General features: G+C 34.1%; 1 protein-coding gene across 5 annotated transcripts in view; it reads right to left on the bottom strand.

Annotated features, from left to right (window-relative positions):
- The window catches only part of LOC118744102 (anaphase-promoting complex subunit 2), a 508470-nt gene that overhangs the window by 218536 nt on the left and 270345 nt on the right, over positions 1–19589 (bottom strand). For 4 of the 5 annotated variants that reach the window (XM_036476830.1, XM_036476827.1, XM_036476831.1 and 1 more), the window contains exon 3: positions 18325–18566. In XM_036476830.1, coding sequence (XP_036332723.1) covers positions 18325–18566 — 242 coding nt within the window. The remainder of the gene's footprint in view (positions 1–18324; positions 18567–19589) is intronic. The other variant, XM_036476828.1, reaches the window with a different exon arrangement.

The following is a 19589-nucleotide window of genomic DNA, read 5'->3' as shown; positions in this document are numbered from 1 at the left end:
AGAATGATGCACAGCTGCATGCAAATGAAATAAAATTAAACAGTGGAGTCTTATTTCCCGTCCCAAAATCTATAATATTAGTGCAATGAAACATACAAAAAATGTTTTGTTGGGACAAATCCGGTGGATTTTGCATGTTTTTTTACTATTTTTTATTTTTTAGACTACTATTTATTTTACTGACACTATTTTTGACAAATTTTTTTTTGTTCAAGGAGTAATTGTGGGTCAATGGCAGTATCTTTCGGTGAAAGGGAATAACATTAGCTTTCAAAACCATATCTCATATCGAAATATTACTTCTGCGGAAAGCGCTACGATTAATTCGCATGGAGTGTTCAGAAAGCACACTTTACGGCGTATAGGAAACTCCTTTTAGTGCTGCCGAAAGCGGCTTTAAAGTCGACAAATAGGTGGTGAGTGTCGATCCTTTTCTCGCGGGTCTTTTCCAAGATTTGGAGTATAGTGAATACCTGGTCTATGGTGGCTTTTCTAGGCCTAAAACCACACTGATAATGCCCAATCAGTTCGTTGACTGTTGGCTTCAGTCTTTCACACAATACGCTCGATAAGACCTTGTAACATATGCCCTGGTCTTGAAACCTTCCGTAAGTAGTCTAACTCTCTGCGCACTCACGTATTTCGGCCTCTCTCATCTTATTGCAGCAAATACGTCTCGCTTCCCTCTTCAGATCCCTATATCGGTCCCACATAGCAAACATCGCAGCGTGGCCCTGTGGCGGCGGAGGTAGTAGTTGTTGAAGAGTGCTCTCTGAGAGCAGGTGGGAGGGTCGAGTAGAGAATGCATTGGCTGTGTGTTGTGATTGCAGCTTTTCGACGTTAAGCTTACCTTGTAATATACAAGTAGTACCAGTAGTATACGTCGCAAGGCCCCTTGCATGTTTGGGCGCATATTTTTTGCTGCACAGAGGCGGGTGCGTATCTTGGCTGCAAAAGACAGTGGTCCGAGTCGATGTTTGGGCCTCGGAGTGTACGTACATCCAAAACACTGAAAAAATGCCTTCCGTCTATCACAACATGATCGATTTGGTTTCTCGTTTTTTGATCCGGAGACAGCCACGTAGCTTGATAAATCTTTTTATGCTTGAACCTACTACTGCATACTACCATGTTTCGGGCCCCGGCGAAGTCGATCAGCCTCAGTCCGTTGTCGGTCGTTTCGTCGTGGAGGCTGAATTTCCCGACGGTGGTTCCAAAGATCCCTTCCTTTCCCACCCTTGCATTGAAGTCGCCAAGCACGATTTTAATATCATTGCTGGGGCAGCGCTCGTACGTGCGCTCCAAGCGCTCATAGAAGAGATCCCTGGATACCTCATCCTTCTCTTTTGTCGGGGCATGGGCGCAGATGAGCGAGATGTTGAAGAATCTCGCTTCGATGTGGATTATGGCTAGACGCTCGTCCACCGGGGTGAACGACAGTACTCGGCGACGGAGTCTCTCTCCCACCACAAATCCAACACCGACTTTGCGCCCCTTTTCATGGCAGCAGTAGTATACGTCGCAAGGCCCCAGACATTGCTTGCATTGTCACGTCCAACGCATTTCTTGGAAGGCGGCAGTGATCGGACTTAAAAATAAATTTGTGTGGTAGAATTTTGAAAAAAATGTGGTAGATTTCAAAAAAATTTGGTAGATCTCAGGTTTTGGATCAAACTTTGTACAAAAATTAAAAATATTCTGCAAGGTTTTACCTAAATGGCAAACATTTTAATTAGAATTTAAAAAAATAAAATAATTATAGTATAACAAAGTGCAAGATTGAAGTTGCTAAAAATTGCGTTGAGTTTAGGCAATTTTTATCCTTGACAGTGTAAAGCAGTTCCTTCCATATCAAGATATTTTTCGAACAATCTCGAATAATTTCGGCAACCAGCCAGCCAGCTTTCCTTTTTATCACATCACGATGTAGCGAACAAATGTGGCACGTTCCAGAAACCGCTACTTGGGATTTGCCGATTTTAAAAATTCTCAAGTAAAAGTAAAGAACGCTTTAGAAACTTTAGATGCACTGAAATTTGCTAATACTTTCACAATACCATTTTTGCTATTAATTCTTTTTATAAATCATATATTTTGCAATTTAACACAATAAAACCACGTTTCCTCTCGAAAAATTGAATATTGAGAAAATTTACTATTTTACACTTTATTTTGTCCTCACAATTTGACTGTTGTTAGTGTTTAGTGTTGGACAATTGTTGCTCTTAAAATTAACTAAAACTACTCTAAAATGCGATTATGTGGTAGATTTCCGACCTTGTGTGGTAGATGTGGTAGATGCTCAAAAAAGTGGCAGATCTACCACAATGTGGTAGAAGTCCGATCACTGGATGGCGGTGATATCAGCTTTTATTCGTACGAGGGCATCAACCAGCCGGGCAGAGCCACCTTCCCCATTAATGGTCCGGACATTCCAGGTGCATTCCCTCAAACCATATGAGAGTTTTTAAGTGGCGGGTCCCAAACCCAGCGCACAACCCATTGCACAATTGGCGAACTGCCATGACAGCATAAATTTATTTAAAAAAAAACTTAAAAGTTTAATACGGCTCACGACAAAAACGTAGAACCTAAATATTTTGACCAGTTTTGACTATTTTTCTTCTATTTGTTTGGTCTTCATTATTTTTCTATAAAAGTACATATAGCTCATTGTCTAACAAAAACCGCATAAATCCATATTGCAAGCTTTATACCGAAATTAGAAAAATTTCTTAAACTTTTGAAAACAATTCCACGGGTTTTAATAATGGGTTTTTAGAAAAAAAAATTGTTATTCACTTTTATACCCCTTAAAATTTAGAACAATAAGGTGCAAGTTTGAAGTTGCTAAAAAATCCTGTTGATATTTAAAAATTTTTTTAGCTGAAAGTATTATGCACTGTAAATTACTTTGTAAACTGCTTAACAACATTTTTTCTAGAAACCCAAAATAAAAACCATTGAATTGTGATCAAAAGTTTAAGAAATGTTTATAGTTTTTGTATAAAGTTTGAAATTTGGATTTATGTGGTTTTTGCTAGACATCGAGCTATGGTTTTATATGAAAAAATTAAAATTAAACAAACAGAAGAAAAAATTCAAGACTAGTTGCGAGTTGTACATCTTAATATATAAAAATCCCGTGTCACTGTGTTCGTTTACGCTAATCTCAGAAACCGCTTAACCGATTTCAATGAAATTTTGTTGGTGTGTATTGTTGGTTCCAACTTAAAAGGTAGTTCGAACCCGAGAAAAAAGTATTTTTTCATCGAAATTTTTTCTATGCTTCCCGCAACGTTCTTAAAAACAAGGCATGAAACCGAAACCCAAACCGAAACCGTAACCGTTTAAAACCGTTTCGTTTTTCAAAACCGAAACCGAAACCGTAACCGTTATCTTGACCTGAAAAGGAACGATACCGAAACCATTTCAATCACAGGTTTCAATCGGTTTCCAGAAATTTACAAAAATAATAAATAAAAACTTCTTTGAAATAAATGATTTATTTAACCAAAATCAGCAACATTTTGCTAAAATTCTTGTTAAGTAGTAACTAAGTATGGCAAGGTAACTTTTCGCAAAAATCTGCTGATGACTTTGTTGTTGTGAATCGATAATCGATTAATTATATTTAAGTAGTTTCTTTCCCGTACGCAATGCGAGATCCCGCGTGTGCCCAAAATAGCCCAGAAATCATGCCTGTACTCAACAAAATGGGTAATAGAGAGCGAAAATTCGAGCGTATTCGATCGTAAGTGTATTCTTCTTCCTGCCCGAAATAGCCCGAAATTTTCTCCGAGTAAAAATGGATAAAGTGTCAAAGTGCATATCAGCTGTATTGTGTTTACATGTTGCTTGCATTTACTTGGTGCTTTTAAGGAAAAGTGAATGGCCTGTTGATGTATTTTCAATCTATGTACTTAAAATCAAATTTGTGAAACCAAAATTCAATTTCCAAGTGTTTGCATTTAATACCATGTTCTGACCGACAACCAAAACATTTTTCCTTCATTTTCTTTTCATTTACAACCTTTAACTTTCATTCTTATTTTGCTTTGGCCAGGCAATTAACAATAAATCCGAAATGGCGTATTAAAGATGATAAAATATGACTTCCACTTCGATAAATAATCGAAAAAAAAAAAGTTTTAGCAACGAAAACATATTTCCGATGTCGGTCAGAACATGGTATAAGTGACAAAAACAAGAACAACGTGAATCAGCTGTTTCTCGACTTGTGGGCACGAAATGTGGGTTTTTGCCATGGTGAAATGAACTGAAGGTGGCGCATTCCCGAAACCGCTACTTTGGTTTTGCCGACTTTGACATTTATGGCAATACGTAAACAAACTTTTTGTTTAGAAACAAGTGCAAACGTATTGCAAACGTATTGTGTACTTTCAAGTGAAAAATCGAGGTAATTCGTGCGTTCTGAAGTAAAAAACGTTTTATTTGTATAGAAATGTCGTGTCGTGTGTTGAATTGCAGCAGCCGTAGGGGTAAAGCCCCCAAATGCAGTTTTTTTTGTTTCCCCGCGACGACGCCTTGGCCAGAAAGTGGGTAGAGTTCTGCCGGCAGGAGAAGCCATAAAATTTAGACACCAGCGTAATATGCATGAAGCACTTTACGGACCACTTTTAAACACGACATGTTAAGTTGAAAACGTTGAAATACCACAAATTACAAACTAAAATCGGAGGTAAGCAAGCATCGACCACTTTCTGCAGGAAAACATGCGCTGCGACAAGATATTATCACTTTTTCGGCACCTGCAATACAAACACAAAAATTCTAAATAGTTAATAAGACCTATTCTTTTGAACACATTTCAAGAATGGTTGTATATTTTTTGTTAACGTAGTGCTTAATTTGCTATATTCAAAGATGGCTTGATAAATTGGTGAATCGAGTAGAAAACACGTTTTCTCACTGCAAATTCACAACTGTCCACTCATTGTTCTTCGCCATATTCTTTGTTTACCCGTTGCCACAAATGTCATTCTGCGGGAATGCGCAATCTTGTATTCTATCGTTCTTGGGTTTTTGCGTTTCCGTACTTCTGAACTTTGTTCCATTTTTGAAAGAAAATGTTTCTCTTATTCTCTAATTACCAAATCCAGTCCGGATTGTTAGGGAAAGAACCTAGTGTTGATATTATCAGTGAACTGTAATTTTCGATTTTCTTTCCTCAACGTTTAAGACATTGTGATTTAAATAATATCAACAAAATTTCTGTGAAAAACCGAAACCGGAACGAAACCGAAACCAAAACCGAAATAAATTTTGAAGAACGAAACCAAAACCGAAACCGAAACACTTGGCAAAACCGAAACCCAAACCGGAACGTTATTTTGAATCGGTTTCATTCCTTGCTTAAAAATCCCATGTCGTTATTTTCGTTTACGCTAACTGCACATATCCGAAGCGGGAGTTTTCCAATGTTATTCGCGGCTACGCCTCATATGTATGTTTATTTATGTTGGGGAGAAATAGGTGGGATAGCAACAAAATAATGTAGTATGTATTTATACATGCGCACATCACCAGCAACAAAAAATTTACCGTTTGAACACCATCCAATTTTATCCATTCCCCTGGCTGATGTTTGAACCGTAACCAGAGATCGTTTTTTTTTTTGTTTCAAACGTAGTGAACAATAATAACAATCTTTTGTAAATTTCGATATCAAATGAAATGTAAGAAACAATAGGAGTCTTCACATCGAGCTCGCTATTGGGTAACTCGGTGTTCGGTAATTTTTTCCCATGTATTTTGTTTGTTTATTTTACCAAGCTTCGGTGTGAAGACCCATAATATCTACGATGCGTGTAACCTTCCTATGTATCGGTGTGTAGCAGGACAACGTCTGCCGGGCTTACTAGTATAATCATAAAATTTCATTCCAAACATAAATTATATAAATTCACAACTTTGTGCTCCAATACAGCACAATAAAAATTGTTCCAGATCGGTGCATTTGCGGCAATCGTGTGACCTCAGCTTAGAGTTTGAAGCTTTCACGCCGAACACATGTATTTCAATGAAGCTCTGTACATTACGATTCATAATCCATAGTTCGACACCTCTAGTCGTTGCTCAGACTGCAACGAAGCAACATAGGTGGAGCTCCGTTGTTATTTTCTTAGGCGACTGTGTTTGCTTACACATGTATGTTCGATTAAAAATTACCTTAAAAAATACATTCAACAATTTTTATGAGCTCGAGGCCGTATTAAGTGCAAACTTATTGTGGAAAAGCAACGATAATTTGAAAAAAAATGGTAGAAGTGATAGCTATTTCGGAAATCAGCACATTTCCTCATCAGACTTCTTTCAGTAGGATTCGAACCGACGATCACCACTGACTCAGCCAGTTGCCTACGCACTGTGCTAAGTTTGTCTTGTTAATTCTTGTTGCTTATTTTCCACTATTTCACTTTTGCTAAGCCAACTACAATCAAGCGCAGCTATTCCGCTGCAATTCACTAGATCATGTGGTTGTTGGTTTTGCTGGTTTTTGTTAATATTTCTATTATTAGAATGTTTAACTTTTAGGTGTGCTCGTCCTTAAGTTATTTGTTTTTGTTATATTTATGGCCTTATAACAATTATATTCAACAATTTTTATGAGCTCGAGGCCGTTTAAGTGCAAACTTATTGCGGAAAAGCAACGATAATTTGAAAAAATGGTAGAAGTGAATATATATATGTTGAATATAATTGTTATAAGGCCATAAATATAACAAAAACAAATAACTTAAAAAAATACTTCATGGGGCTGTCCGGATATTGAGGAAATAGACTTGGATTTATATTTGGAATTGCATTTGCAAACTTTATGCTTGCTACCATGGCAACCATTTGCATTTTATTGTTGTGAATTTACAAATGCTCCGAAATATGCAAATGCAAGATCATGGGCGCAAGATTCTGAACAGCCTTCATGATTTCAAATGCTTTTGCAGAAAAGCAAAGCCTCTTGTGTCACTTCTAAATTAAAGGAGAGCGGGCATATAACGTCAAAGGTTTTATAATATTTTTCTTTCCTATGATGCTTTCCATTTCCAGACAACCGGTCAGGTACGAGCATGGTTTTTAATTTCGACCAAACTCAAACACATTGTTTGTTGGTCCAAATAATGAGACACGTATTATTTCTTTTGGCTCGGAAAAATTGTTCGGCCGAATTAAACGCGATTTTGTTTTTCAGGCAAAAGTCGATTATTCGAATTGACAGTGAGAATTTTTGTTTTAAATGCCCATAACTTTATCAAAATTGAATAGATTCCAACAATGTTTTTACTCAAATGTGAGTAATTCTTGTCACTTCAAGATAGAATGATATAATTATTGATTTTCATTATTTAAATTTTTTTATTTAACAATAAACAAAAAGTGCAAATTTTTTTTTAAATTTAATTTCTCAAAAAGTGTATTTTTTTTTCTCTCAAACTTTTTTACCGGGAAAGAGACACTTTGAACTACAATCAACCCAAATCTCTAATAGCGAAGATTTATTTTTCTGAGTTATGATTTTTTATAGAAAATATACGTTTTTGTGGTACATACTACAATATTCTTATATTGTTTAACTAAATGGAACATATGTATGTAATATATCAGCAAAAAGTACAGCCGTGATCATCTTTTGTGTATCAAATAGATATTAGAGCACACTTTCCACCATACAGTTTCGATTATAAAAAGCGGGAAAATGTGACTTTGTATTTCGGGTTCTCTGTTAAAATATGGACACATAGCAAGGAATTTGCATTAACATTTCGAGTTTTGGAAATGAAACCTTTTGGTGTGGAGCTCCACATATGTCTAAACGAGTAAAGCCAACTATTGAAAAATATTGCAATAAAATATGTATATTAATTACCATAGAACAAACCTTGGGTCAGGCATATAAATTTCTATAGTAAATTATAAAAAATATATAAATTGAGGGTGTAACCTTCGTTCGTTATTTCTGTTTAAAAGCTATTTTAGTCCTCTTTCATATGATAACAAATTTGTTTAATTTGGATAAGCGCTTTGTTTATTATCAGGAAATGACTTTTATTTTGGAATAACAAATATTTGGCTAAGTTTAACTCGTAAAAAATAACAGTTATTTTCGCACCTTGGAATATTGTGAAAGTGACATTACAGGTTCTCCAAATTCAGAAAGAACCAAAAGAATGAGAATGAAGAATTCTTTGGAAAACAGAAGTGCTTAAACAACGATCTTGTCATGATGCTAGATTGTGGAGATGAAAGTCAGGAGGATACATCAGCCATTTGTAGCCCCGATGCAATTCTCAAAAAGGAACTATTGCACCGCAATAAAAAAAAAAAAATATGACTGAAAGTCCTCTAAACTGGTGCAGCGTCAATCGAAAAGAATTTACAGTTTTGTCAAGTTTTTACAAGTTTGTCGTCTCGAGCGAGAAGTTATTTAGTGGCGCGGGTTTGGTTTACGACCCTTTAAGAAACAGGCCTGAACCCGAAAAGGCAATAACACTACTTTTTAATAAAAAGTTTTTATTAAATACAATGTTCCAATTTTTAAATTCAAGTACTAAAAAAACATTATAAAAAATTACTAGCCTTTACTCACCTAAATTATTACTGAAAAATACTTGACATCCGCACACGCATCCGCATCCGCGGATGTTACCTTTTTAACATCCGCATCCGTATTCGCATCCGCGGATATCTAACATTGCACATTCGCAACATCACACACACGTCAGCTGCACAATTAGCGAAACGAAATTAGCAGCTGGATTACCTACAGTGATGGAAAAGTTGATACAATCGTACCTTTATTTTGTTTGAAAGTACATTCGGTACAAACAAACAATTTTAGGTACATTTGGAACGTAGCCAAATAACTTCTAAGGAAATCAGTTCTTATTTTTATTGGCAATTCAATGCATTTTCTGGTGCGGGCAACTGGTCTAAGCCACAAGCGTTCCTCCTTTGTGAAGGAGCATACAAATGATACAGAAGGGTGGTCAAAGTAACGTAACTGTAGTTGATTTCGCCAGATAGACGGAAAATATTTCTTTTTAAACGTCAGATCGAAGAACTGGGAGGAAAGTGGTTCACCTTTTCTACAACATAGCTTTGTCTCGCGCTGCTTGAAGAGATTCTTTTCATAGCCAAAATTAACTGGAGGCCTTACAGTAAGACTCTTTCCAACCTCTTAGAGCGTATTCAAAAAGTTTTTCTTCGGTTTCCTCTCCGACCTTTAAACTTTTACTGCTTTTATAGAACGACAATAACATGACCAGCAAAAACGAAAATAATGCCAAAAAGGTCAAAGTCTTGTTTATAAAAAGACAATGAGATGACCATTGCAAAGAAAGTTAATCTAAGAATGGCAACATCTTGCGCTTATTTGCAAATAATACCACTAATCAATACTTATTTGCGTGACTTAGTTATTTACAAAGAAGAAAGTAAATTTGCGTTTATATGTCAAAGTTCAACATTTTGCAAATTGTTATTTGCAAATAATACATGCGTATAAACGTAGTAAGCAAATTCGCAAAGAAAATTAAGTTACCAGCGGCCAGTGTACAGGAATTTTAAGTAAATGTGTCGCAAAGCAGCATTAGCATTTGCATTATAAATAATATAGGAGGAGAATTATGTGAAAATGAAATGTTTTATGATGACAGTATGATAGGCATCTCTGCTCAAGGCATACCGGCCAGACAACATGTAGTCTATATATATATTTTTTTTTTATTTAAGAACTTCAATGTAGCTATAATTAATCGATTTAAGAAACCATCTCCATTTTTTTCTTTTTTCATTTAAGCTCAGAATATTTACAAGCGTAAACTTTTGTTTCCTTTTTGGTGTTTGTTGTTTCCGACAAGGTGGGTGTATAATGTATTTTGGAACGAATTTCCGTCATCCCTTGTCAAATTTGGTTTGGGGCAAACCGGTTTCGGCGTTGTACCATCTTCAGTGTCATTTTTCGAAGAACGAACCAAATTTGACAAGGAATGACGGAAATTCGTTCCAAAATGAACTTTTGTTCTTTGGTCCCTCTTCCGTTGCTGTTTTTCATTTTTCCTATTAAATAATACAATGTTTTTTTCTATATTGTTAGTAGTTTAACCCAGACCTGTTAAATAATGATTAATAATCACGTTTTTTTGGTAACCATTTAATGATTAAATACCTTTCCAATGATTAATAATCATTTATTTTCAAAAAAAAATTCATTAATTTATTAATTAATTTTAATTACATAATTATTTTATTTTTGATTATTTTCAATTATTTTTGAAATTTTTTAATTACATGATTAATATAATTATTTGATTATTTTCAATTATTTTTGATTTTTTTTAATTGCACAATTAATATAATTATTTGATTATTTTGAATTGTTTTTAATTTTTTTTAGTTATACGATTAATATAATTATTTGATTATTTTTGTGTTTTGTTTTTTAATTTTATTTCAACTTGCGAATAATATATTGTACAATGTTCGGGAATGTAATTTCTGTGGTTAATGTTGTAGTATGAAAAATAATTTCGTTGGATAAAAAAAAAGTTGCCTTCACCTTCAAATTAGGGGATTCTCAATTGTTTTAATTTTTTACCTGAAAACAGTATTAGGTGAAATTTTAAAAATGTTTTAAACATATATTTTTGGTGTTCTTGCATCAGGAAATCCTTTTCAATAGTAGCAGAAATCGAAAAAGGCATTTTGTATATTGTTTTGAGTTCATTATATACTGTGTTTAGGTCAGAAGAATGACAAAAAAACTAAATTTTTAATTTTAAAGGCCAACGTAATTATTTATTCAAAAGTAAACTTTTTAATTTTTTGTCTTTCTTTTGACCTAAAAACAATGTACTTACAAAATATATAAAATGCCTTTTTCGGTTCCTGCTACCATTGAAAAGGATTCTTTGACCAAGAACACCAAAAATATCTGTTTAAAACTTTATAAAAAGTTCCCCTCATACTGTTTTCAGGTAAACAACACAATTTATTTAGAAAAATAATTAAAAACAATCATATAATTAGAAATAATCAAATAATTAAAGATAATCTAATAATTAAAAACAATGGAATGATTAAAAACAATCAAATAATTAAAAATAATCAAATAATTAAAAATAATCAAACAATTAAAAATAATCAAACAATTAAAAATAATCAAACAATTTAAAATAATGAAATAATTAAAAAATCAATTTGATTAATTTTGATTAGTTGATTGTTTCTAATTATTTAATTATTTTTTTAATGGCAATAAATCATGATTATTTTTGATAATTAATAATTAATTACACAGGTCCACCAAAAAAAATCGATGAAAAGTTCCTTTGACCAAACCTAGTCTGTTATATGTTTTTGGTGTCGCTGAACACGAATCTGAAGTCCGTTTTGCTCCATCACGTCTGGATTTTTTCTAACCTCAAAAAACATCCCGGATTTTACGTGACAGAGAAATTCCGAGGTGTTTTTTGAGGTTAGGAAAAAATCTAGACGTGATGGAGCAAAACGGACTTCAGATTCGTGTTCAGCGACCCTAAAAACATATGATAGACTAGGTTTGGTCAAAGGAACCTTTCATCGATAGCCCATTATATGTTTTTTGGGTCGCTGAACACGAATCTTAGGTCCGTTTTGCTTCATCACGTCTAGATTTGTTTCTAACCTCAAAAAACATCTGGGATTTTATGTGACAGAGAAACCTTTCATCAATTTTTTTTGTGGACCTGTGTTATTAATGGCTGGGTTATGTAAGAAAATTAAAATAATCATTAAAATTAAAAAAATGCAAAAAAAAATAATGATTACTAATCGTAGTGGAAATTTAACAGCTCTGGTTTAAACGAACAACAATAGAAATAGAATAGAAAAATTTGCTGTGATTTGTCGATAAATTTTTTAGCAGTAATTTTTTCTCGTCGCCAATTTTTAACTTGTTTAAGCGAAAAATAGCGATTTTTAACGATGCAAAATACGCTGGAATCTCAATTTTAGCTATATGAGCTGTCAAAATAGTTCATTCACTTTATCCGGTTAATTTTGTTCATCGCTAAAATCTGCCACAAAATGAATAAAAAATTGAGATTTTTAGTGATGCCTTTTTAAGATAGAATCGCAAAAACGCTAAAAATTGCTAAAATTAATTTAGCATTTTTTGGCGATGGAGTTTTTGCGATAGCGACAGCTGGATTCCGGCTGCAGGCGAAATCGTAGATCCTAAGCCAAAAGCAAGACAAACAAGGAAACATATCACACTTCATTTAGGTGAGCACTTGTGCACTATTGTTTTTGTAAAACACTTCAGCATAGGAAGTACGCGGTCACACATGTAATACATATGTACTTTTGGGTACGCACTTATAAAAAGCAAGAATTCGCATAAATTTCGGTGATTAGCTGTCGCCGCTTTTCCATTAAGTGATGCGCGTAGAGATGCAAATGATGCATCGATATTTTTGAAACATCGATAATATCGGTTCAAAATTCGATGTTTACAATTTCCCAAACTCGCTAAATGGACAATACATCGATGCCAGTTTCAGCGATGTTTTAACATCGACTTTAGTGTGACTTGAATTCAACTTATGCCTTATGCTCTTAAAATTGTTTGACTGGCGAGGAATTTTATTACTTATTCTTTTTTGGAAAATTCAGAAATTCCGAGTGTACTCTTATGTTTCGATATAAAAAATGCTTACTTAATTAATAAAAAGGACAGGATTCCCGTTGAAATTTCAACTTAAGGCTCAGCGTTCTTACGAGGGCATGCATTTTTATTATATTTATAGGAAGGCTAAAGGAATAGTAAATAATAACAGGGAAATACATCCATATATAAGTTTTTTCTAATCGAATTACAGAGAGTTGGAATTGAAAAGTATTAAATATTCCCTTTAATGTGACAACAACCTAACAAAATTTGAAACATCGAAAACCATCGATATATCGACCAATTTTTGTCCCTACCAAAATCCACCAAAACCTACCAAAATTTTTTTTTACGGTGTCATATTCCAAACTTTATATGGAGAGGAATTGCTCTCCAAAGTGTTGCACGCTTTTCGAGATAGTCAGACCTCTCGTTGCCTTCAAACCCTTCATGTCCCGGAACCCACCTCAGCGTTAAGCTATTGTGGGCTCCCAGGTGGTTCAAGAGTCCACAAGCCTTGATGCCATTTTAAAAGAGTCTAACGCCTTAGATACTGCCTGACTATCCGGTACAATATTTATTCTGGCCCCATTTGTCCTTCTACGAAGACATTCGCGAATACAGACTTCGATTGCAAAAACCTGCCCCTGGCAAACTTTTCTGGAATCTTGGCCCAGTACGCCTTAAAAAGAAAGGAGAAGCATGATAGCTGAGTAGACGCGAATTTTTACGTAGCTGCAATTATTATTTATTTAAACTGTTCCACAAGTTGATTTGCGATACAAATTTTCAAAAAACATCCGTCTGACAGTGAGCCGGTCAAATTTCCGCTAAAATTCACGCGCTAAAGTAATTAATTAATTAATTCCTGCCGAAAACAAACTTCATTTAACTAAACTTGTCGGATTTCGCCAAAGGAGAAAAAGAAAAAAGATAGAATGGGAACGAGAGCAAAATCTGCGCGTGCTATTGTCCCTTCTCCTCAAACGCCGCAAATACTCCCGAACGTCACATTGAAAGATGAAAGCTCACCGTCGGCAGTTTGGCTGCAAAAGCTCGATGCTAAACTGCAAGCGCAGAAGGAGAGTATATTGGAGCATATAACAACAAATATTAAGGCATCTGAGGAACGTGTGGTGGAGCGAATTGGAGAGATATCAGCAGATCTCACTAATTTTAAGCTGGCTTTCAAGAAAATTTAACAACGATTGGAAAAAGTTGAACTGGAATGTCATGAGGTTGGAAATCTGAAAAAAGAAGTGAATGCCCTAAAACAACAGATTGATCATCAAGAAAACTGCTTGATATCATCAGATCTAATTATACACTAATTATAACATAGCTGGTAAGTTTTCTCAACTTTGCCAAAAAATTCAGTCACAGTTGCACTACAGCTATGTTAAAAATATTTGAAGATATTCGTCCTGCATATGAGCAAAACCACTTAACAATCATGGCGCTGTTGGATTTTAGCAAGGCTTTTGATATAATTGACCATAGCTACTGCTGTTGAAATTTAAAAAAATGTTTGGTTTCAGCAGCTTTGCAATAAAACTTATGAAAAGTTATCTATCTGATCGTCTGCAACAAGTACAGTGTGGGAAAAGAGTATCTTGCCTAAAACGGGTTACGTCTGGAGTACCTCAAAGTTCGATATTGGGTCCAATACTATTAATAATAGTATATACATAATGCATTGCTGCCGCAATGTAACAATACATCTATATGCAGATGATACGCAAATATATTTATCGCGGCCCATCGGATTGTCAGAAGATCTAGTCTGTAGAATAAATGAAGATCTTTTACGTATATTTAATTGGGCGCGATCAAATAACTTATAATAACTATATATATATATAACTCGTCCAACTTTTTGAATCGTTACATCTCGGAAACGGTGGCTCTTAGGACAAAAAGTATTTAGACATTTGTTATAGATAATTATCTGATCTACAATTTTTGTCTTAACTAATTTTATGATAAACTTACCGTTTTGCTGAAAATCGCGAAACCCCCGTTTTTGTGACCTTTGACCCCGAGTAACTTTTTTTCCAGGTATCGGATCGATGAGGCCTTTCTTGATTTCATTTATGATGGGAATTTTTGTAACTTCACTCCTATTTTTGGTCTAATTTGACCGGACTAAAGGTGTAACAGCCTATTTAAATGAAAAATTATTTTAATTTTTTGAATTTTATATGGAAACTAGCAGGCCCGGCGAACTTCGTCCCGCCCAAAATTAGATTTTTAATTTAAACACTTTGGTCTAACAGTTTCTCCAACAATACACATTAACGATTTGTACAGGCACATTAATCAGCTAAGACTATGGTTTGGTGGTCGTTTGCCGCCTTAAATAACCGAACGAAAGTGTTATGTCCATGAGAAGTTCCCTGGTGGCAACAATGATCCGGATCTATAGTGAATATGCCATAGAAACCAGAGCTGGGTGATTTTTGATTACGATTACATTTTAATTACGATTGCTTAATCGTAATCCTTAAATTATATACGGTTACGATTACTTTAATTGTAATCATATATGTTACCATTATGATTATAATAATTGTAATCTTAAAAATTTATTGACTAAGATTACTGTAATCGTAATCATGAGATATATGATTACGAATACCGTAATTGTAATCCTTAAAATTGAGACTCCGAGCAGATTGTTGGAGGAACCATGAGTTGTTGGCGGCGTGTGGGTGGTGGCGCGGTTGTGCCTGTGGTCTATTGTGTCTTTGGTGTGGTGTATTGTGTTGTGTTGTGGTGCGGTGCGGTGCGGTCGTGTTGAGTTGCTCAGGCGGACTCTGATGTGCCTTGGGGCAGCTCAATTTGAGCAGCAAGGGGCCACGTATGACGCACAGTGGTTCGGAAAGCAGATCTAGCTGGACGAAAGTCAACTTTTTATTTGTTTTTAAAATACTCAATGGTACTTGAAATACATTCCCGACAATACTTTCAAATAGAAGTTGCCTTGATAAAAGCAATAAGCATATGGAAACACAAAAATAAAGGGTAAGTCAACGCCGTCTATTTGAAAACTCTATTTTAAAAACCGAAATTTAACTTATAATATAGCTAATTGCACTCACAAATGGTTGTATAATTGCAAATTGACTTTATAAACCAAAAATTACACTTATTTCGCTATAAATTCAGAGTTAAAAAAAAAAAACAAATTAAAGAGTAGGAAAAGTTACAAAACCACTTGCATATTATTCTTTACACCTTCGGGAATGCAGCAGTTAAGTTCGATAATCATGTCTAAACAATTGGCTTAAATAGATATTTGCATTTTAGTGACGGTATGTCAAATCTCAAAATTCAAAAGTAGTTATTCGGGCATGTGCTGCAAATCGTACGATTTCAAATCGGTGCGATTTGCAAAACCTACTTTGGAGATTTCTTAACAAAACGGCAAATTTTGCCACTGAATCGATAGATATGAAGTAAATGATGTGTTTCTCGCCGTTTCCATTTGAAATATTTACTACTTTCTTTAAAAATATTCAAAAATAGTTTGCAAATCGCACCGATTTCAAATCGTACGATTTGCAGCACATGCCCGATTAACAGGAATTTATACTATTGTAAACTTTATATGACAACTATATAAGAGTTTTTAGGGTCGGTGAATATAAATATAACAGTGGCGGATCCACGGGGGAGGGGGGACAGCGGGTTGAGGTATTAAACCCCTCCCTTAAATCGAAGAATAATAGTACAGTAATGTGGGTTTAGACAATGGGTTTTTGGGAAAAAGTATGCGAAATTTTCAAATAAATGCATACCATTTTTTGCTTTATTCATAACACATGTCGACAATTTTAAACATATTCAATTTTTCTTTTTACTTATAAATCAATGAAACGAAGATTTTTCACATTTTTCTTCGTTTTTTGAAAAATTCTTCTAGAACTTCGTCAACTGCAAAATGTATTTTATAAAATGTAAATATATTTCTTGACCTGAGGTATTTCTCAAGTAGGTCTTAATTAGCTATTTAAACGGGCAAAAGTGCCAATACGCGTAAGATCTTAAAAACATTCTTAAAAGACGTTGTATTCACTATTTGTTTCCACATTTTTACCTCCACAAGAAAGTTTTGTTTCGAACAGTCGATTAAAAGTTACAAAGAAACTGGGCTATGAAAAGTATAGTACCAGGTTAACTGAGCTTTACCTGGAGCGCAAATATATGTACATATATAAAAAAATTTCCAAAAAATAAACTTGCACTTTATAAACTAAAAAAATTGAATGGGCAACAAAACTGTATACTCAATACCTTTCTAAGGAACCTAATTAAAACAATCGGAATTTTTACGATTTTTTTTTTCAAATATTGCATAAAGCTTGAAAGTTTGAAACTTGGATTTACACTGTTTTTGTTAAAGAACAAACTACATTTTTATGAAAAGATAATTTAGATTAAATAATAATAGAATAAGTAGTCAAAACTTGCCAATATGTGGGTGTCGCATAGTTATGATCTTGACTATTTTTAGTAGAGAATTAGCTGTTCTATTAAATAATTTTAAAAATTACTAAGTCATTGTTATTGTGAACTGAAAATAAAAATCAAAATAAAAAGCGATATATACAATCATAAACAATATTTAGATAACTAGTTTTCTATTAAATTTTTAACAAATTTGTATAATTATAATTATAAGTATAATTTTTTAACAAAAAATTTTCATATATGAAGGGTTAAGATTTTTTAAATATGTCGTTTGCCATGTTGGATCTGTCATTTTGAATTTTAAGTAAATGACTTAAGATGCGTATTCAACGAACCAAAAAACCCCCAGATTCCCAGTCTCATAGAAATCTACCGATTTTTTAAATATTTCGTTTGCCATTTGTCAGATCCCCAGTTTCAAAGAAATTACGGATTCTATAAATTTTTCGTCCGCCATACTGGATCCGCCATTTTGAATTTTTGGTAAATGACTTCAGATTCGTAATCAGCGAACCAGAAAATCTCCAGATATCCAGTTTTATATAAATCTACCGATTTTTTTAATTTTTCTCGTCCGCCATACTGGATCCGCAATTTTGAATTTTTGATAAGTGACTTCAGATTCGTAATCAGCGACCCAAAAATCCACCAGATAAGAAGTGGCTTAAAAATCTATCAAAGAGTATTTGTTTAAATAGTTTCGTCCAGCTAGACTTGCTATCTGAACCACTGTGTGACGTGGTCCATTGCCGTTGAGTTCTGAGCCCTGACCAAGCTCGAAGGTAACTCCACCAGTTATAGGAGTTACATCCGATTGGGTCGTTCCTGGCACACCCACCAGGTGTAGGTTTCTGTTTCAGGGTTTCACTCGATGCCAGCCCTGAGAAGTAGTGTGCGAAGCACATGTAGCCCTATGGATTACGCCGACCTAAACAGAGTTAGATCGCCGAAACAACAGCCTCTGGACGAGTAAGACACGAGACATTCCGGTACGTAGAACCGGCTGTCGTGGGACGCAGTACTTCGGACTGCCATAAGAAGTCACCAAAAGACTATATGCAAACTTCAAACTACATTAACATTGCCGTAAGCTCTCGGTCCATAAATACCATAATCGAAGACCAAACTATTCTGAGTCGTAATCATTGTAAACACATATTAGCACTAATAAAATGACTTACCATCTCAAGTTGTCTTAGAAAGCTCCTATCAAATATTCCATGGCACGTGTCCTTAATATGCTCTTCTATGCATTTCTGAACCAGGGATGTCAGGCTTTGTCCTGCGATGCCATCCAAAAGTTCTATTTCTTGTAATGCTTTGTTTGTTTTGTCGATTGTTTCGTCTAAAGTTTGGCATTCACACAAACTTACTTTATTTTTACAACCGCAGCATTCTTGTTTTGTTAGCACTATATCAGCTTCTGGAACAAAAATTACATATGTATATATGGGTAGTATTAGCCGTTTTTATCTAAATACAAAAACTTAATTTTCCAAATATGTAAGCTTAAGCAAAATGAACGCCTAACAAAAAGAGACATTTCGTATATAATACGTATAGGCGTGCGGATTATACACAAAAAACCCCCGAGAGGTGTTTGGGTCGAAGTAACCAGTTGAATCCTATTGTAATCGATAGCTTACACAGAAATATATTTACAGTTAATTTTAACGTTAATTTTAACCAAGTTTTTACTGATGCCTTCATGCCATAAAAGCCAAAAAAACTGATTTTTCACAGCGGCAAATTTTTGGGAAATTTTAAATTAAACTCGCTATATCTCAGACATTTTATTATCGATTGATTTAAAATTGAATACACAATAAACTAGATACTATTCTAAGTAAAGTTCTAAGTACAGTTCTAAATAGTGACTCAAAACAAAATGGCGAATTTTTACATTTTTTTATACAAATTATGGAGGTAGTTTTTTCAAATACAAAAATAGTAGAAACTTTTTATTTTGACCAGTTTTGGCTATATTGGTTCGATGTTTAATATTTTGTATAATAGTCTAGCTCATTATATAACACGCACCATATAAATACACATTTCAAATTTGTACAAAAATTATAAAAACTCAAAAAATTTTACCAAAAACCCCCCAAAAATTTCAAACTTTTTAATCAGATTTTTTTTGAAAAATTTCTGGTATGCAGTTGTTTAGATCATTAAGTTTTAGTAGATTAAAGTGCAAATCTCAATCGCGTTGATTTTTAGTAAAATTTTTGTAGACGCTATATATTATATGAAACAAAATGCAAAACACGGTTAGCCAAAAAAAAAATTATTAAAAATCAGCGTCTAGTGTCTTGAGATTTGCACTTTAAATTAAAATTTAATGTGCTATAAAACTGCATAGCTAAAATTTAAAAAAATCGAATTAAGAAGTTTGAAGTCTTTGGGCTATTTTGGTAAAATTTGTTGAATTTTTATAACTTTT

Source organism: Rhagoletis pomonella, unplaced genomic scaffold, assembly GCF_013731165.1.
Source record: "Rhagoletis pomonella isolate Grant_MI unplaced genomic scaffold, Rhpom_1.0 Rhpom_scaffold_00008, whole genome shotgun sequence".
NCBI classification, from domain to species: Eukaryota; Metazoa; Arthropoda; class Insecta; order Diptera; family Tephritidae; genus Rhagoletis; species Rhagoletis pomonella.
The sequence above is the reverse complement of the archived record's forward strand: the minus strand, read 5'-3'. Positions and strand labels throughout refer to the sequence as shown.